This window comes from Xenopus tropicalis, chromosome 8 (assembly GCF_000004195.4).
Source record: "Xenopus tropicalis strain Nigerian chromosome 8, UCB_Xtro_10.0, whole genome shotgun sequence".
In the NCBI taxonomy this organism is placed as follows: Eukaryota; Metazoa; Chordata; class Amphibia; order Anura; family Pipidae; genus Xenopus; species Xenopus tropicalis.
Genome location: NC_030684.2, coordinates 65,473,424 through 65,494,998, shown reverse-complemented (window position 1 = coordinate 65,494,998; position 21,575 = coordinate 65,473,424). Strand labels below are relative to the sequence as shown.

General features: G+C 39.8%; 1 protein-coding gene across 12 annotated transcripts in view; it reads left to right on the top strand.

The window, feature by feature from the left end:
- znf185 (zinc finger protein 185 with LIM domain) overlaps positions 1 to 21,575 on the top strand; it is an 84,771-nt gene that overhangs the window by 8,035 nt on the left and 55,161 nt on the right. For all 12 annotated transcript variants that reach the window (XM_031891334.1, XM_031891342.1, XM_031891341.1 and 9 more), the window contains exons 2-7: positions 14,139 to 14,194; positions 16,477 to 16,606; positions 17,359 to 17,430; positions 19,160 to 19,231; positions 20,478 to 20,516; positions 20,876 to 20,935. In XM_031891334.1, the coding sequence (XP_031747194.1) occupies positions 14,173 to 14,194; positions 16,477 to 16,606; positions 17,359 to 17,430; positions 19,160 to 19,231; positions 20,478 to 20,516; positions 20,876 to 20,935 (395 nt within the window). In that variant the 5' untranslated portion in view covers positions 14,139 to 14,172. The remainder of the gene's footprint in view (positions 1 to 14,138; positions 14,195 to 16,476; positions 16,607 to 17,358; positions 17,431 to 19,159; positions 19,232 to 20,477; positions 20,517 to 20,875; positions 20,936 to 21,575) is intronic.

Below are 21,575 nucleotides of genomic sequence, written 5' to 3'. Positions count from 1 at the left end.
TCTGGCTGCAGGGGGTTTCAAGGATGGTGCCACTCCTGTATTGTAATGCAGTCTGCAGTGCATTTGTTTAGTATCTAACTGTAGTCACACTCAACAATGGGCAATGGCTCATTAGAATTTATCATAAGATTAGCAATTGCTGCTGCAAGAGCAGTGTGCAGAGCTCATGAGCGACTGTGTCTCAGTTCCAATGTCCAGAGCTCCCTGTAGCTATGTGACATTAGCCTTGACTGCACTTGGATGCAAGAGCCACTGGGATTATTTTTCAGAAGAGTCAACATGGCATCTGCTCAGTTGCATGCATTTGGAATAATCTTGGTGATTCCCATTGATTATAAAAGTAATTGGTTCATAGCATTTGGGAAGATCTTAGCAACAATACCACAGGCACCATAAATTTAACAAGAACATGTCACAGAAGCAGAGTAAACAAAACAGACAAAGTTTACTGGCACAAGTTGACTTGGAACTAGCCATTTTTATTGGTGTTATATGCAGGCAGTATGCCTCCTCGCTGTGTTTAAATTTACCCTGCTATTTTACCTATTATGACATAGCATGTTATACATATGTAAATAAAAAAGGATAATAAAAAGGGTAATTACGCAATGAGAATATTCCTATAAATATTTTCAATGTCACCTTTACTGACACAGGCTTTGTAATGGAATGAAGGAGAGCCCATATTCATAGTCTTTTAGTTTGCAAGGTCTTTTTTAGAGTGTAAGCTTACTGAGGCAAGGTCCTCTTTACCTCTTGTATCAGTTATTGGTTGTTTTGTATGTAAATCTGTGTGTTCAGTGTATAAACCCATTTATTGTACAGGGCTGTGGAATATGTTGTCGCTTTATAAATAATAATAATCATCATCATCACTGTAGTTCAACAGCACAACTGCATTCATTTTAGGTTTTTTCTTCGTCTGGTTTGTGTGCAACAATTTCTATTGCTTTTTTGCTCTTGTTTGAACCATCCATTACATGGGTAGGGCTAGAACTTCCCATTCCCTTTAGAACATTTACAGAGGTTGACCAGTCTGTAATTATCAGGGCATTAGAATGTTCACATTATATTAACTGTGCCCACAGCCAATTACAACAGGAACAGCAACATAAAATATTTATCAAATGTCCCATGTATAAAATTCAGTTCACAGATTCAAATTGTTGAATTTGCAATCCTTAGGTGCATCGCTTAAAATAAAGAATCAAAATGAAAATTCTAAAAAATGAGTTACTAGCACAACTGGTACACAACCTCCATTAATGTTTGAATGTGCAAATGTATGTGAATTAAACCAAGGCAAGTCTATGAATGTCCTAATATCAATGATGGATCTTTGTATGGGCTGCGGAATATATTGGTGATATATAAGAAAATAGAAATAATAAATAATATTGCCTTGAAATTATGTAAAGTGTCTTTAATTCTCTCATGGCAAAACTCAATTGTCCTCACTGTCTGGCTGTTCAGAGGCACACAATTTTTAGGCCCTATAGGCCAGGGTATATATAGGCCTCTTCGGGGGTCCCTATACACAGGCAGATTGGCAGCCAAATCGGCAGCTTAAATCTGCCTGCGTATGGCCACCTGCTACACTACATTTTTAGTAGCCACTAAAATATATTTGTCATCCGGCCGCCCCATAGGTTGCTCCCTTGCGCATGCACATTACGGTCTACACACATTCACGAACACCCCCCCTCCCCCTCGCAGGGCAGATGCGCTTCCGTTTATACTAGCATACGGAGCAGTGGGGAGAGGTCCCCATTGCTCCGTATGGCAGCAAATTTTAGAATTTCGGTGCGGCGGGCGGCATGCCGCCCCAAAATTCTTGCCGCCCTAGGCCCGGGCCTTTGTGGCCTCGCCACAAATCCGGGCCTGAGTATGTTGATGTATTTATCATGACCCACACACAGAGAGCTTTCTCTTCTGCCTTCTCTTTTCCCTGTCTGTTAACATCTGGGAGCTTCTTTACCTGAGAACCCCCAAGAACCATTTTCTTTTTTCTTCAAATACACGCAGTGAAAAAGTCACACCGACTAATCCGCGCAGCAAAAAAACACATGCGATTAGTCACAGCGACTTATACACTATCCTATGGTGGGAAAGTCACCATGATTAGGTGCCACGACTGACTCAATTAGTCGCAGTGACTAATTGCCCCATGTATTTTTGCCTTTTAAGTAATTGTAATGCATGGTTTATTCAAAAGGAATTGGAGTAAATATTCCGTTATTGTGTTTTATTACAAGAGTCAGAGAACTATTGTAACATGGCAAGGGCAAGCTACTGTTATCTATGTGTAGAGCTTATACCAGTGCAGTTACTAATTGCAACCAGTTAGCATGTGCATGGGATTTTCTGCTAGCTAATAAATGGATGGAAATAATGATATGGTTTATTAACCCGATTAGTGAGATTGGTATACTAGTGATTTTGTGTCCAGATTAAGCCTAATAAAGGATTTATTGCCATGATTACATTGCCAATTTACCCTTATGCACATGTGGTACTGAGTATAAATGCTGCCTGATGGATTTTATTACTGAAACTATTGCCTGTAAGATTCCCTGTAGTAGCTCAGTTGTCAAGTTGACATCAGTTGACACTAGGCACAAACTTGTTTGCATGATTGTGCTCTTAAAACAGCATACATAAAGCATTTCTACATATCTCCACACACCATTGGTATGCACATGTGCCAATTTGCCTATTGTATCTACTTTTGTTCATGAGTGCAAGGAAGCCCTGTACTTGCCTCAACCTGCTCAACAAAGCTTAAAGTACAGGTCTCTTTTTTGTGCCAGTAGCCCCTTCCATTGTTGTATCAATTTGTGCACAAAACTTTCCACCTCTGGTATCTTCTGCAAGGTTGTGCCTCTGATTGTGGCAGGTGCAATTCATCTAGAATCCTGGGAAGAATGCTGCATTGTGGGTAAATAATATGGGGTGCACGTGGGGTTCTGCACTTTTCACTTGCCATAGATAGCTATACTGAGAATAAGCTCATTGGTTAGCTGCTGGGGTGGGCATGAGTATTTATCCACCTTACAATCTAAAGCCACCAGCAAATGTCATTTGGGGAACACTGCCTCCAGCTCCTTAACTGACTGTCCCAGCTAAAGTTTCAACTTTAAGGATACAAGGTTACTAAAGTGCCTAGCAGTGTCCCCTGCAACCAGACACTAACAGCAGCATATACCTGTATGGCTAGAGCCAGATACATATATGCAGCGAGGTGTGCATTTGCACTGATAGCACTGATGTTGTATGGGTTACACAACCCTGACCAATGCCATTGTATAAACTGACACTTAGGTGGCTACCTCCTTGCTGGACCTAGTCTACCTCAGATAGGGCTATACAATCTAAGTAAATGAACCCAGCCTAGATGTCTTGTTTCTGTTGTGGGGCTCATCTCTCTTGTTCTGCAGCAAAACAGGTTGCTAACTGGAGCACAGATTATTTTAGTTACTACCTTCACCTTTCTGTATCTTATCATAATCTTTCTGCTTTGTGCATCTGAATATGAATCCACAGAGCAGAATATACTGACACAGTTACAAGTTATTTTGTCTAAGGCCATATTTGAAGCTAAATACACGCCATCAATATATCCAGGTGGACACTAATGCTTTGTACTTGTATTTAAAATGTAACAATTCCAGCATGATTACCATATATCTAAACTATTCTAAATTTTAACATGGCTTTCACTTCTAGATTCCTCATCCTGCTGCTAGTCTTAGTTTTACTTGAGGGGCAAGGAAGCCAAAAGCAATTCATTATGCTGCTTCTCAGCATGAGAGAATGCGGTCAGGCAGGTTCAGTTAGGTTTGGGATGGTAACTTATTTGACAGCAAGCTGTATTGCTGTAACAACACCCATACCGAGGAATTAAAGAGAGGACGGGCACACCCTCATTAAGAAGCTGTGATCAGATTAAGAATGGTCAAAAGTGAAACTGCTGCAGTGAAAAAAAAAAAACAATCACATGGTTTATTTAGAAAAACAAGTGGGTTGCCTGCTTGTAAGGTCGTGACTGCACTATAAAGCCTTCTGCAGCAACCGGATAGTGCATATCCACTGCAGCCTCACTTGCACAGGATTTTTGTGTAAATCAGTTTTTTTTTAACTCTTCCCAGAGTGCCTGTTTTGCATGGCAACGTTTAACCGTTCCCCTTTATTCTTAGAAGTAGTTTGAAGTTAATACTCGCACTGTCCTTTTTATTAAATCTTGTTTTTTTTACTTCTGTCCTGTCACACGCCCATGGTTAATTTGGGCAAGTTCTCCTTCTTCTAAAATCTCTCCTATATTCACCCCACCCCTTCATTTTCTGCCTCGAATTTTATTAATGCAGGAAAAATCTGCACTAAATATTATAAATGCACTATATACACCAGAATACATTATGTTATCGACAGTAGGAATGTCATCCTTAGTAAGCCAGTAAATCTCTTTCTTTCTCTCTCATGTATCTTATTTGTATATGTATAGTATCCTATCTACAAATATATATATATATATATATACAGGTATGGGACCTGTTAGCCAGAATGCTTGTAAAGGATCACATTTATCTTAGTTGGGATCAAGTACAAAGGGCTTAAAGAAGGGACCATTTTTCAATATGCTACTCTGATCCACCCACAAAACGTAATGATGGAGGACTACACATAAGAATTGTTGGACGTTAGGGCTACATTAAGGCTTAGTCCTAAGTGCAATAAAAATGAGCCATCTTGCAATGGTATACGGTATATGCTTTACTATTTGCATTGTTGTAAGTGAACCACAGCATGTTATATAAGGCCATACACACACAGAGCATATACATACTTTGCCACTTTGAATACAAGCACATGTATAAATGTGTGTAATGCATAATGTGCTTGTATGATGTGTTTTGATGCACATCCATTTTTCATAGTCCCAGTATTAGATATTTGTTAAACCATACAAAATTGTATATGCTTTGTTTAGAAAAATGCTTTTACAATGCATTAAAAAGCAGTGAAAATGCATCTAAAGAATATATATGCCTATGAACACAAACCCTGCAATAGCTAGGTGGCAGTAACAAGGGGTTGAGGCAGAGTGGGGCAAGGTCAGAGAATACATTGAGGAACCATCCTTCTGCAACCTGTTTGTCATCTGTATATCTTTTTAACCAAATCTGGCCTACTCTCCTAGATGAGTTAGGAGCCCCTTCTTAAAAGGGACTGGGGTTGTAAAGGGATCCTATTTGATGGTCAGCCCCATGTTCCATTAGTTTCCGTTGAGCTATTAGGCGGGTGCCACCTCTCCCCCACTGTTGCATGCTGTTGTGGCTTATCCAGCTGCTATCGCATTGTTGCTAGTTCAGCTGCTGCTGGAGCACCATGAGTCGGCTAGTGGGGTAGGTGGTTCAGAGGGAGCTGTGTGGTGCTGGGACAGTTATATTACAAGGATACATAGTATTTGGTTGGTTCCTTGGTTATTTTTTACTATTTTATATTACCATATTGCAATATTTTCACTATGTTCTTCCACTGTTTGCATGTGTTGCCCATGTGCTTCATTATCTTTAATGCAGGGTATTGTACTTTATGGTTTTTTTCTTCCCTGTTGAGTTGTTATCCTGTATATGGAAACCAGTGCTTCTGATACAGTATATTATTATAATGAAATACTGGTGTTTTGTTTTGTTTTGAAGCTTCCTTTAGCAAGCAGGATATGGGCCTTGCAAAAATCACTGCATCCATGTCCTTTACCTTCCTTCTCCTTCTTCCTTTCCCCCACAGTCAGTAGGTAATGTAACAGGGTGGCCGAGTGGGACTCCAAAAGAGTAATTCCAGTGGTGAGGGCATAGCTGTATCATGTGAACCCCCCACAAATGTTTGCAAGGGTGTTGTGCACCTACTCTGTCCCTTTACAGATCTACTCATCTGTTTTTATAGAGACAAAGATATAGGACTCTCAGACAGATCACTGGGTTATGAGCAAGTAATTGTTAGCAGCACTCTGCATGTTTGTTCTTGTTCTCAACAAGCATTTAAAGGAAACAAGTGCATTTAAAAGGCCTACTGTGGAATACTGCTGTCCTTTAAACTATAAGCGGTTTAAAACTGAACCTTGTTTCAGCTAAACATTTGTGTTTTCATCAGACCACAGGGCATGTTGATGTATTGCACACAACGTGGAATCAGGATAATACAGGTCTAGCTTTATGCATTTACTATTAGTGCAGTTATGTATGACATTTATATTACTTTTAAGGGAAGTCTCATTGGATGACATATCCTGATTAACTATACATATAAGCATATATCAGCCCTGGTAGGGCTACACCTAGGGGTATGCATCAGAGGCCCCTGATTACGATGTAACTGTTTCTGAAAGGTGGGGGCGCAATTCCAGAAAAGGTTTTTATTGCGGTATGCAAAGAGCAACGCTATTTGAGTGGCTCATGTTTAGACCAGCTTCATGTCTCTCTTGGTCTGTAATTAATGTCTCTCTTGGTCTGTAATTAATATTACTTATTTATAGGATATTATTTTTGTATAATTATAAATCTTGCTTAGGCAGAAGCCTTGTCAAGACACAGAAAGTAGGTCTCTACTGCATTCTGTTACCCTCACCTGTTACCCTCAGGTCACACTTCAACCCTAAGTAGTCTGTGAAGGCAATGAACTTCAAGTTATTGCTTATTTAGAAGAGAGTGCTAAGAATGCTGAGAGCAGGTTCTGTTGTTGTCTGGAGCCTTTGCAGCAATTATATTTTCCAAAGCTTATATTAGAGAGAAGATGTTAATACAGTAAATGGAACTGCTATATTGGTTTCTACTTCTCCTGAGAGATAGAAAGTAAACTAAATGGTATGACCTGTTCATCCATGTAATAGTTACAACATTCTTTATTTACAGATTGAGGTAATATTTTCAAATCACGAAGGAAGTCAGTGTGTGGACAGACAGGCATTGATAGCTCACATATGGCTGTGCAAAAATACAAAACCTGGCTACGCAAACAACCTTGGTGTTGGGATTTTTAGTCAAACAGAAAAAAGGAAAATCTTTTTGTCTTTTGTTTACAAACCTCCAAGCCATTGAGTATTATTAAATGGGTTTCCTAGCTCTGCTGTGCAAGGCAGTCTCGGATGTTGCTCATTAATGCAGGTAATGAAAACAGAAGCAGCTCCAGATTTGCTGACTTGTTCCACAAGCATGCCTGCTGTCACAGAAGAATGAATAACAGGGGTGGGAACAGAGGAGCTATACATCAACAACAGTGAAGGGATGCTAGCTCTACCCATGAAATACAAATATCAGCTGAACAATACATTAAAAACTATGTACAAACATAGTAGTACAAAAAGGCTTCAAAAATTAAAGGGTAGGATTTTTGTTTTGAAAGGTAGCCATGCAATGCAGTGTTTATACAATGTTGTAAATTCCAGAGTACTCTATGATTATTCTCAACAAGTGATTGGCCTGTGACATTATAACACTGGGCAGTCAAATAAAGAAAAAGCAGGCTGACTGGCATTTGTAGGGTCATCAGCCACAATTCCACATTGAGTTGTAACCTAACCCAATAGGCTATGAGCAAAAACAGTGCGGCACCAAATTATAGAGTATCAGACTCCCTAAACTGTTGCTCTTGTGTAGTAGCCATATGAACACTTTTCTAAAAGACTAAAGTTTATGCAATATCTTAGCTGGATATATGAGTCGGAGGATTTTGCATGCTTTAGCATGAGCACTGCAAGTTGTCTGCAGAATTTTGTTTGTCATCTATAATAAAGCACCGCCCTGCATTTGCACATTTGCTCAGGGGTCCACAGCAACCCAAGCTAATACCAAAAGGGTCACTCTGCACTTGGCTTTAGACAGGAGGTAGTAGCAATGTTAGTAGCAATGTCCTGCCTTTGCAGAGACCTCTTCTGACACCAATACAGTTCTATAATTGATAATTTAACAGAGAATAACCAAAAGGTTTCATTTCATAACAAGAAAGTAGGGAAAAAGGAAAGCTGCACATCACAATGGGATCTGCCTATTTGTCCAATTTATTAGTCTTGTTTGGCAAGACTTGGAACTGAGGTTTCAGGTTTGCCAATGACTTCCCTCATGCACTGATAGGAGAGACTGACAGACTGGATTGTCAATCTATACACACCCAATGTAATTGGCTGGGATTGCACAACTTTCTGTTGAAACTGCTTCTGTGAAAGTTAGCCAACCAGTGCAGTTGTTGCACAGTTTGGTGCAAGTGGCAGAAGTGGCCAATTATACTGCTTAATATTTGTATAATATTAATGTTTTTAATGTTTTTCTTGTATGTATGTAATGAGGAAATCACATTATATTCTAATTACAATATAATATACTACAATTAAAAATACATTATTTGTTCAAGAAATTAACAATATAATGTAATATATAAATTATATAATAACAATAACAACAATAATAAAAATAATAATTAGTGATGAGCTAAATTTTTTGGTGAAGTGAAATGGGACAGATTCGCTCATCACTAATAATAATACCACTGTACCCTCGATATACACCTGGGCTCTACAGTATCTGTTGGTTCATATTGTTATACCCTTATCTGATAAAGTAATAAACAATCAATAATCTAATTCCAGCAATCTGTAAGAGTGTCACTGTGTATATATTTGATAAGGAGTTTCCTTAATCCAGGTGTGCAAATGAGTTTTATGCAGCTCATAGATTGATTATGTATACATACAGTCACATATGCAGAAAACAGAACTACATTGAAAATACCTATTAACTGCAAAAATCTATCAGAAGTTTTTGACTCATCTTTATGTTTTTGTTTGTGTATAGGATACACATCCCTATAAAACACAAGTGTATCATGTTCATTCCGAAACCTTAAGTAAGGAAGGGAAAGTCCAAAGCTTAAGATAGGAGGACCCAATAAAAATTAGCTTTCTATCAGAATGCCTTAGAAGGAGGCACCATTTGGGGAAAGAGGATTCTCTGAACAGTTAATAGCTAGAGGAGGATTAGATGATTATGATTTACTATCCTTAATATTTTATAGTGCCAACATGTTTAAGCAATGCTTTAAATATACCTTTCATCATTCACATAAGATTCTTGGAGAATCCAGATTCTCTTGGGTTAAGATACTCTAGGAGCAAAAGGTAGTAAGGACTTATTTAGTGAGCAGCTTTTTGCTTCAAGTGAGTAATCCAACAGCATAGGCACCCAAGTGCATAGAGGGCTAATGAGTATAACACCCATAGATGGTGCTTACAAGGTGCATATACAGTGTCCTTCTGGAACCTCACTATGAGGTATATAACTCAAACGTTTTGCTGGTGACACTATTATTGGGATTCTGTCTTGATTTTTATGGTGTAGTTTTTATTAATAAATTGCACTGTGTGCATTACAAATAATTCATTCTACCATTTAAAATGTTATTCTTGAACCAAAAATGTATTTTTTTAGTTGTCATACATGTGTGTAGGCAGCCTTCTCAGTGCATTGTGCCTGAGTCTGAGCTTTCAGAAGGAGCCAGCATTAAACAATGGAACTGCTCTCAGATAAGTTATTGTTTCTCCTACTCAGTGTAACTGGAGGAGTGATAAACTAGGTGAGCTGAACTTGGATTTTTACTATTGAGTGCTGTTATCATATCTACCATTAGGTGGGGCATGGGAGCAGTTTTAGCAATACAGCTGTCAGGGAGCTGCCATCTTGCTACCTTCCCATTTTTCTGCTGATCAGTTGATGGGGAGGAAGGGAGGGGGTGATATCACTCCAACTTGTAGCTCAGTAGTAATGTGTGACTGATATTTATGAGAGCACAGGTCACATAGTGGAGGGCACCTGGGAAATTAAGAATATGGCTAGCCCCATGTCACATTTCAAAATGATATATAACACATCTGTTTGCTCTTTTGAAAAATGGAATTCAATGCAAGATTCTACTAGAGGAGTGTTATTAACTGGTGTGTTTTGTAAAAAAAACAAAACATGTTTTATCATGACAGAATCCCTTTAATTCTACCATTCTACCATGGCACTTTAGTTTGCAGTTGCTCCTCTTAATACATGTTTGCCACTCTTTTGCAACCATCTTAGTAACTTTGCATCTCACTGAATAGAGTGAATCTTCTGCAAATATGCACGGATCATCACTTGATTGTAAACCATAAATAACTGTTTTAGTATTTAAATAACTGTTTTAGTATTTGCTATATATATATATATATATATATATATATATATATATATATATATATATATATAATAATTTTCTCAAACTAACAATCTAGTTTACAAGATTCACTAATTTAATGGAAAAGCTTCAGAGGAATAATAACACGGACTTGTTCCTTCTTGCTGATATTTTACAATATGTGAGGAATTTATGACATATTGGAGAAATAACACCTGCGTTGCTGAAGTGCTAGAGGCACCTACACTGCTCTCTGTCTGTAGCAAGAAATGCCAATAGCCCTAATAGAAAATGTGAAGATTCAGTGATTAAATACAAATGTTGTTTAGAAGGATTTCTCAATGGCCACAACTTATTGGATAAAGTATATAGAAAACTGATAAACAGCATTATCAAAGTAGATAGTTTCTTTATTAGAACAATGGCCTTGAACCAGACAGTTTCAATATTTCAGACCTTAATGCTCTACTATTGGATAGTGCTTTTTATCCAGTTTATTAATAGGAAACTTGGTCAAATGTCTTGAACACAAATTCGCCTTTCTTGCAAAAATTTGTATCAAATTCCAAGCTGTATGACTTGTCTTACAATGTTTGCAGCTGTAAATAGCAGATATTCCAAACAGTGTGTGTAGACAGAAGATGGTAGGACTGCAGGGATAAAAGAGAGAGTGGAAGGCAGGAAGGAGAGCATGGCAGGTGGGAAAACAAAGACATAACTGTAGAAAAGAAATAAAAGAGAGTGGAAGGCAGGAGAAGAGGGAAAGGATAGCCAGCAGAATAGAAAGACAGAATACGGAAAAAGAGAAGGAAAGATAGAACTTAGGGCTACTGTGAAAAAAAATCAGCAATAAGGACTGCCCTGGGTCATTTGGTCTTGGTTGACAATTAAAAAAAAAAAATCAGCACCACTACTGGCCCTTTTCAGTCTAGATAAATGTATCTAAAGCTACACTTGAACTTGATGCAAAGGTGGTGGTGCAGACATTACCATATCAACCACTGTTAGCAAAGAGGAGCATACACAATTTACTGCAGAAGGGGAGCCGACCCCTTGTTTTGGGCAACTTTCTGAATTATTCAGGTAGAAAAACAGCCTGTGCTGTCATATTTAGGAAATATTGTAGGTTTCATTTTCTTCCCCAAACTTTGGTATCAAACCAAAGCTTCTTGGGTTGTGTATCATAAGCTGTCAGTAAATGCTATCATAAACTATGATGCAAATTTACATGAATTGTGTAAATTCCTATTCAAAAATAGGAATCACAGTTGGCACAACCAGCGGTATAGTGTATGCAGGCCAGTAAGGTCCAGATTCTCAGTTCAAAAATTCTAGCTAACCAGCCTAAGATTTGTAATCTAAGCATTGATTTCTTCATCATAAGTTTGTGGTGCCTAGGCATGCATTAGGTAAACAGAATTCTTGTGTTTTTTATTTGTTTGCAGCTTCCTTAGCTGTGTATCAAGTATACTCCAGTGCCAATCTGATATGATAGGAATGCTGGCGATAGCTCAGCACGATACTCATTTCTCGCTGTTTTTATTCAGAAGTGGTGACAGAAAATCAAGGGCGATTTGACTGTTGTGCTTTAAATGTGGCAATAAAAATGGCACAGGTATCATAGGAATATGGGCTTATATGCAAAAATTAAATTGTTGAATCTTTAATTACAGCAAATTACAAATATGCTTTTTAAACATTAACCTCAAAATATTGGTATTGATTGTGTATTTTTTTGATCACTTAAATAACTGTATAAAAAAATAAAACATACTGAGGGAGTCACTGCACTTCACCACTGACTTTCTGTAATGTCATGACAAGAAATCAATGACTAAATAAATACAAATGACTAATAAATATTTATGACTGTGGTGTTTGGTAGTGCCTGTGTAACAGGGCCTTGAGCCAACCATAGTCTCAATAAAGAAATCCAGATTTAGGGCGTGCCAGTCATGCCCATGGCCTACAGAAGCACAGTAGGGGCAGCCATTCAAGCTGGAAAAAAGGAGAAAAGGCACAGGTTACATAGCAGATAACAGATAAGTTCTGTAGACAGGGCCGCCATCAGGGGGGCACAGAGGGTACGATCGTACCGGGCCCGAGCTTTAAAGGGGGCCCGGCCGCGCTAGAGTTTCCTTAGCTCGGGCCCCCTTTCATCAAGCCCGGGCCCTGACTTTAGCCGTATCCTCCTCTATGTGCCGCGGCTCTCTGCCGCATCTCCACTTTTATAAGGTTGCGCCCGTGCGTACTGACGTCACACGCACGGGCCGCAACCTTATAAAAGCACAGAAGTAGCAGCGAGCCGCGGCACATAGAGGAGGACATCACCGGAGGTGGGGTCTGCTGGGGGCCGGGAAGGAGGGAAATGGAAGGTGCTTGGGGGCCTTGGGAGGTGAGCTGGAGGATACTTGGGGCCCTGGGAGGTGAGCTGAAGGATACTTGGGGGCCCTGGGAGGTGGGCTGAAGGATACTTGGGGGCCCTGGGAGGTGAGCTGAAGGATACTTGGGGGCCGTGGGGGGTGAGCTGAAGGATACTTGGGGGCCCTGGGGGGTGAGCTGAAGGATACTTGGGGGCCCTGGGGGGTGAGCTGAAGGATACTTGGGGGCCCTGGGGGGTGAGCTGAAGGATACTTGGGGGCCCTGGGGGGTGAGCTGAAGGATACTTGGGGGCCCTGGGAGGTGAGCTGGAGGATACTTGGGGCCCTGGGAGGTGAGCTGAAGGATACTTGGGGGCCCTGGGAGGTGAGCTGAAGGATACTTGGGGGCCCTGGGAGGTGAGCTGAAGGATACTTGGGGGCCGTGGGGGGTGAGCTGAAGGATACTTGGGGGCCCTGGGGGGTGAGCTGAAGGATACTTGGGGGCCCTGGGAGGTGAGCTGAAGGATACTTGGGGGCCCTGGGAGGTGAGCTGAAGGATACTTGGGGGCCCTTGGAGGTGAGCTGAAGGATACTTGGGGGCCCTGGGAGGTGAGCTGAAGGATACTTGGGGGCCCTTGGAAGTGAGCTGAAGGATACTTGGGGGCCCTGGGGGGTGAGCTGAAGGATACTTGGGGGCCCTGGGAGGTGAGCTGAAGGATACTTGGGGGCCCTGGGAGGTGAGCTGAAGGATACTTGGGGGCCCTGGGAGGTGAGCTGAAGGATACTTGGGGGCCCTTGGAGGTGAGCTGAAGGATACTTGGGGGCCCTGGGGGGTGAGCTGAAGGATGCTGTGGGGGAGCTGGAGGATGCTTGGAGGGGCCTGGAGGGAAGCAGGAGGATGCTGGGGGGGGGGGCAGGAGGATGCTTGGGTGGCCTTGGAAGAAACAGGAGGACGCTGGGGGGGAGCCAAAGGATGCGGAAGGGCAGGCCATAGTATGAGTAATTTGGGGGAGGACCACCAATGTTTTAGGGGGCCCTGGGCTGGCTAGCAATGATTTAGGGGGTACCTGCCCTGGCACCAATGCAAAATGTAACCCCTGGCCACCAATGTTTTAGGGGGGCCCTGGCTACCAATTTCTGTATGTCCTTTGTATTGATGGGAGGGGTCACTGGGGGAGGGGCCATTGGGAGTGTGGGAGGAGGGGGGGGGCCCAGAAAATCTTGTTGTGAGGGGCCCCATGGTTTCTGATGGCGGCCCTGTCTGTAGAATACAATAGTGTTTTATCTGTTATCTGCTATGTGCCTGTGCCTTTTCTCCTTTGAATGGCTGCCTCATTGGCTACATAGCAGCTTATTTATACATATCTGAAGTAAACACACAACTTTTACCAATGCAGGGCAGCAGCACATTATATTTTAGTTACTTTTATACACTTTCATTTTTTGTTGTTACTGTTCCTTTAATATATACAGTATATATTGATTAGTAGACAAGCATGGAGTGTATTATTCTACCCAGAACCCCTAGATAGGGTGGATTCACAATTTTTGTTTGCTTATATATTTCAGATATATCAAAAGAAACAAAAATACAAGAGGTGAAATGGCGAGCCCAGCAAATAAAGGTAAGTAAGTCATTTACTTTCCCCACTGATAAACGGCTTGCATTTTGTTGAGTTCCAGTTTTGTTAGGAAATGTTTCTTAAAGATAATACAAAAACGGCAAGAATAAAATTATTTGAAATGTGACCTGTTTGGAGGATTAGAAGGTACCTCAACTCTGTTGAAGAACCTTTTAACTTATTTACTAGTAGGAGGATATAATCTATTTGTATCAATACCTGTGACCTGTATCACAGTCTATTGTAAATCTTGATTGTATTTAAAATGCAATCAAGAACATAATTTTGCCTACTTATAAAGTAAAAGATTTTTGAACAAAAAGATCTATTTAAGGTTTATCTTATAAGGAATTATCTAATAAAAGGCATTTAATTTGCCCAGAAACAGTAACTGCTACTGGGCAAACTTATATAAGTCTTTACGAGGCATTGCTGCCTTTATTTTTTACTTAATGAGTTGTTATATTCATCTATCCCCTGCACTGGAATATACAAATATGCACTGAGACAACAAATCAGTATTGTATTTATTTACTGTGTTTATAAATACATTGTGTTTATTGTGTTTATGTAGTGTTTTTAGAAGGCATAAACTCTCTACATCTCTAACTGGATGAACCATCGCCACCTCAAACTCAACCTAACAAAAACTGAACTAATGATCTTTCTGCCTAAGCCTTGTCCTACCCCCCCTTTTCTATCTCTATTGATGGCACCCTCATCAACCCCGTCGATTCGGCGCGTTGTTTGGGGGTGATCTTTGACTCCAGTCTCTCCTTTTCTAACCACATTAACACCACTGTCAAAACCTGTCACTTTTTCTTACGCAATATTGCCAAAATTCGTCCCTTTCTTTCTACTGCTACAGCTAAGCTGCTCATACATGCTCTCATCCTGTCACAACTGGACTACTGCAACCTGCTATTAACCGGCCTCCCTAACTCCCATCTTTCCCCCCTACAGTCTATATTAAATACTGCTGCCAGAATTCTCCTCCTCACATCCAGGAGAGTTCAGGCACTTCCCCTGCTAAAGTCCTTATCGCGGCTTCCTATTAAACAAAGAATATCTTACAAACTTCTTCTCCTAACCTTCAAAGCCCTCCATTCCTCTGCTCCTCACTACATCTCTTCCCTTGTGTCTCTGTACGTTCCTGGTCGACTCCTTCGTTCCTCGCAGAGCAATCACTTGGTTGCGCCCCCCACTACTACTGCGGTTTCCCGATTTAAACCTTTCTGCCTTGCTGCCCCTTACATTTGGAATGCCCTCCCTGATTTCCTCCGGAGAGAATCCTCCCCCAGTCTTTTTAAAAATAGAGTTAAAGACTACCTTTTGGAGCACTCGCCCAGCAACTGATCTGGGAACTGGCACTTATATTGTAGTGTCACCCACTATGACCTACAGCACTTATATTTGCCTATTTGTGTCTGTTAGTTACCCTCCCATATAGATTGTAAGCTCTACGGGGCAGGGACCTCCTTCCTCTTGTGTCCTCGACTCTTAACTTATTGCAGCTGTATTTATCTGTATTTATTGTTATACTTTGTATTTATCTATTATTATCTTATTAACACCCTGTTTGTATTAATGTACTCTACTGTACAGCGCTGCGTACATAAGTAGCGCTTTATAAATAAAGATATACATACATACATAAACACAAAAGTGGAAAAGTTATTATAAATTTCACATAAATACATACAAGTTCCAGTACCCAGTGAGAATGAGGTCCCTATTATGTGATGACCCACTGTACATGTAGAATTAGTAACTGTGCTGTTCTGTGTGCTTTTAATTAAACATAAGGCAGCAAATGTAGCACAGTGACTGTGGGTAGCACCTCTGCCATTTTAGTTCAATCCTAGCCAGAGCACTATCTGCAAGGCGTTTGTATGTTCTTCTTGTGCTTGTGTGGGTTTCCTCTAGGTACTCTGCTTTCCTTCAAAACATACAGGGGCTCCTCTGGGGCAGGGACTAATGTGAATGATATATAATCTCTGTAAAATTACTGCAGAAATAACAGGAAATGCATGCTAATGACAATTTTTTAACTTTAAGTGGATAGAGTCAGTACAAAATATTTAAGCATAAGCGCAACTTTTTCAGTTGAGTTCTATTGCCACATAAGCAATGTAAAGATTAACTACATTGATGTGTTTAATTAAGATTAGCTCCACAGAATTATACAGAGCCCATCTGGAATTTATGGACATTCTCTACATTAGGAACCTGTTTCCATCCATTTCATATATATTTAAAACATTAAAGCATTTTCTGCCTTGCAGATGGCCATGCAGATCCAGACCGGAAGAAAATCATCAAGCAAATGAAAGTGCGCACTACACTAAAGAATGACATGAGCTGGATTAATCAGCAAAGCACGGAAGAAAAGAATGAGGGGAATGCCAATCTACTGTAAGAAATGAGTGCATGAGAATCAGGGGAGTGAAACTGGTGAATAAGACCTTTAAGTTGGCCAAATATGGCCATGTTTGGTTGGACAGTTTGGCTGATTTTGCCCATAATGCTTGAATATCAAGTCAAGGTGCCATTTTGACAGGTAGCCCTGTGATAGTGGTGTATCAGGATAATCTGTCTGTTCCACCTGTGGGTAACTGGTCTGTGTACCGTAAGGGTTGGCTCATGTATGCTCACCTTAAGATTGCTGGGGATCACCCATGACTTATGTGCAATTTCATTTGCACACGTGGTCATCTTCCCAGGGTTTTTATAAGAAGCTCAGTAACATAGTTAATGGTTCAGTAACATATAGTAAATGGCACAGTAACGTCTAGTTAATGGCTCAGTAACGTCTAGTTAATGGCTCAGTAATGTCTAGTTAATGGCCATTGCAATAAATCTGTGCAGCATGAGGTGACAGAAAGTAAAGTTCTCTGTAAATATTTAAGTAAAAATAGTTTGCATTGTGAGCCAGCTACAAAGCTCACATGAACTCACTTTATATTTTTTGTAGAGTTATTTCTGTTTTGCTGGGGAAAGTCACAAACATACTGTAACTGCAGCTTTGGGCAGTGTGGAAACCCTCAGCAAAAACTAATTGGTGTTGGTTTCCATGGGTTACTGGTATGGTGCAATGATGCATCTATGTTTCAGATTTCTGTTACTGAATCTTAGCTATACATACACATTTTTATCTTTATTCACAGGTCACCCCGACAGAAATTTGCAGACAGCAAGAAGATTTTATGGTCCTCAATTCCAGATTCCAAAGATGTCAGGTACTCATTGTAGTGATTACGTTATGTGACTAAACATTATACTGGCTTGTTTAAGAAAAGATACCATAAATTATATCCAAAATGGAGGGTTGATGCTGTATGTACATATCAAATATGATATGCTGACATATTTTGAAATATATATGAGCAGTGTTTCCTAACCTAGAACTTACTAGTAGATATTGGTAATGCATATGATGTTTGTACACTGTGAACTGCTACACAATCATGGTCATGGGTTACATCTCTGTTTCCGTCCAGTCATGTGCAAGCCTTTATGTTTGTTTCAGAAAGTGTTCCCTCATCCTATGGTAATGTTACCACTTGACACATCTGGAACACTTCTAATAAACGCAGGTTAAATTATATATGTATATATATATATATTATTAGATAGAGGGAAAATGACGACATACATTCAGTCAAGTCAGTTTGAAGTAGAAATCCACACAAAAGATTTGGTAATAGAATCATTCCAAAAATATTTGTCCAGTGGCGTAACTACTCTGTACAGGGTCCCCCTGCAAAGGGGCCTGGCGCAAAAGAATAGCAAACCTACCAGGGCCCCTGACCTCTATTGTTATGCCACTGCATTTGTCACCTTCATCTGTTCAGTGTTTTATAGATATATATATAACATTAAGGGCCGATTTATTAAGTCTGAGAAAAAAACACAAACACACACAAGAAAATGAGCAGCATACTGTGGGAGAGGAATGCTGGACCATTTGCTCAGGCCATTCCCTAAAGCTCTTGGCCAATGGGCATTTTACATTGCAGTATCCTCACACAGAACAGCAACCAAAACTCTAGTGACCACTGACGGTGCTTCCTAGTACTGTGAAAAAGAAATGCACTGTTTATGGTTATCACTGCATAATGTAGAATGAAGGGCACTCTTAAAGCTAAAACACCAAACAGAAACAGAACAATACTTTCATCAATGCCACAAGTAGTTACACTGATATCATAGCATGTATTTTTTATGCAAAACTTGACACCAAGCCAGGAATTCAAAAATAAGCACCTGCCACTGGGAGCAGCATTCAAGGGTGAGCAACGGGTGTTGGTAACGAGCAACTGGTTGGGAATCACTGCTCTATACCAATGCACACCCATATAACAATGCTAATCAGGCCAGATGGTCTTTTTAAAAGCAATGCTTTATATCAAAGATATAATCATTATAAGTGATAATAAAGTACAAACAACAATACAGTATGCATACCATCCAAATATAATAAAAGCAAAGCTGACATGGTGGTAACCAAGAGTGCCCAGATATTCTGGAGCTAAGTAATTTCTCCAGGGGGGATGGTTAACACTGCTGCCAAAAGGAAAGGATTGCTTGGGAACCCACAACTTTGCATTTTTGTGCTGTCCCCACCTGCCAGCTTTTCATGTGACTGAGAAACTGACGGTATAACTAACTTCAGGGCTAGGTGTGGGTGATGGGCTTAATACATGGCTTATGATCAAATAAAATATTTTGCAATCCCCAAAAAATAAATCAGTACTGCTAACTACAATGTACAAAATCAGGTCAAATGATGTATGTTCAATGCAAATACAAGTTGTAGAATGGCTGCAGCAAAGACAGTGTATAATCTACATTTAATTAGGTCTGTTGTATTTCATGGTGACTTTTCCTGTTTGAAATGAAAACAGTGTTAAAAAAATAATGCTTATTGTAATGAGATTCATAAAAAATGTCCTTTTTTCCTCAAAGTGACTCACCTGCATTATCACCCAAAGAAACTGTTAACAGAACTTCCTCTAGTCCAATCCAAGCAACTAACAAGTAAGTAATTGTATAATGGATAAATAGTGTATAAGCTCACCTGACAGAGTCCTAAAACAAAAAGAAAGTCAAATAGCCTTACAATGGGTCTTTATGTATGAATTTTATGTATGGGGGAGGGATATGAGTTCTTATATGTAGGATGATATTCCTTCCGTTGGGGAGAACCATTTCCCACGTAGAACTGATTTAAACAAATGCCTCTCCAGTTTTCTACTCCATTTCTCCGCCCTTCTCCTAGAACCTGATCCCTTTTTTCTCTCTGGATTTTGCACTCTTACTTATACTCTTTTGGTAACTACAATGCATCCTTTCCATTAAAGTCAATATTTTGGTGGTTTCCTTTTATTTTACATAAATAGTTTTTGCTACAGCACGTAACAAGCCCCAGGCCATTAGCATTTGTGAATTTTTTGATTGATAAATGGCTTTCATTTATTTGTTTTATCTGAAGCCAGAATAGGGCCCTAGGAATAACATACAATACTTAAGTACTGATATTTCTACAAGACTGTGAGTCATGGTAAGATTACTGTATGGATATAATTTTAATTGGATTTTATTCCTGTAGTCCACTTGTCTGTTTGCATTCATCTTCTAATAAGAACAATGTAATGACAGCTGTGTAGTTCTTGCACATAATCTGCATAGTTTTCAAATGGTTTGTAGTATCTTGAGGGCTGGCATGCCATCAATACAAAGGACAATATGCCAATAACAGGAGTTGCACAAAACAGGAGCCTTCTCCAGCTTTACTTGATTTAAAAATAAATTCTTTCATGAATCTTAGATGCACTGCTCAGGACTTGTTTCCTAAGCTCCGTCTTTGCTTTAATAGTTTATATTGTATAAATGAAAGACCTGGAGGATGGGCTACTACATTGTATCTCAACAGAAATTATATGTAGTTTCATGTTTGTTCCAAGCAGCAAATTAGACCTAGGGGCAGATTTACTAATCCACGAACGGTCCGAAGGCGTTTTTTTCTTAATGATCGGTATTTTTGCGACTTTTTCGTTGCCAGCGCGAAAAAATCGCATTGGTTTTTCCGCCGTTTACAATCGCTCAATAAGAAAAAATCGCGACGGCGATGAAATAGTCGCACAAAATACGATAAATTTGTGTCGGCGACGAAAAAGTCACTACAAATACGAAAAAGTCACGATGGCAACAAAAAAAAAGGCGAAATTTCGTTCAGTTAAAGCACAGCACCTAAATGATTATTTGCTTTTCACTCCCTGCACAGGCCATCTAGTCACAGACTTTCAACTGGATACATCATAAGGTAAGATTATTTGTTTATCATTATTTGCATTTCTTTCTTGGTGATCAAGCCTTTGAAATGATCCATCACTTCCCCAGTATCTATGAGAAAAGTCTTGTGGTCTTGTAGGATGCAATGCTTGCCTGCAGGCACTGTGACAGCTCACCTACATGGAGAGGATAACACATGGGTGTACATGTTAATGAGCCTGGAACACTACGCCTAACATGCTGGTTCTCACGTTAAATTAAATTAATTGGTATATAAGTGACGAGTATTAAAATGAACCCAAACTGAAAATACCATAAACATTTACTATGAATGGAATACAATTATGTTTCTCATGCATGTTGTTAAGTATTTATTTGATTTGCTTACAGGGGTCAACCACTTTCTGGCTCAGAACAGACCAAGTCATCATTTAACGGCTACCAGAAAAAGTAAGTCATATAAAATAATTTTTTTATGTTTTTATTTTATCTTTTTTGTTGATGTTTAACTGCACCAGTAACCAGCCACTAATAGCACATATTTGCAATAATATATGTAATAGAGAGGCATCTAAATACCCTTTGCCTTGTCAGAGTGCATCCGTGCATGGCCATCCATAGAATTTCCCATGATACCAGCTTTATACACCTAAGATTATTGTCTTCCAACTGCTTGAACATTTTTTTTTTATCTGGTGCCCTCCTGGGGTTTAACACATGTTCATGAGAAGTCCACATCCAAGTAAACTGCTGCTTTATGCTTCTTAAACATAATACCATCTTGGTGTGTAAACCATGATTTTTGGGATGAGATTATTGTTGGCCATGATTTAGTTGCACTGGTCTGCTTTAGTTACAAAATGAGTGCGTGATTGAGGTACAGGGAACACTCTAAAAAAATATGGCTTTAGTGGAAGGATTCCCATGGTGCATGTTACACCTATGTTGCATCTTCCACAGAGTTGTCAGTTCTAAATGCAAGACCCTACTTTGGAGTCTCTCTACTTCAATATAATACTGTTTGAGCACTGGACCTGAAGCTGGTAAACACTATGGAAAGTCTCAGTTATGAGGGAAGGCTGGCCAGGTT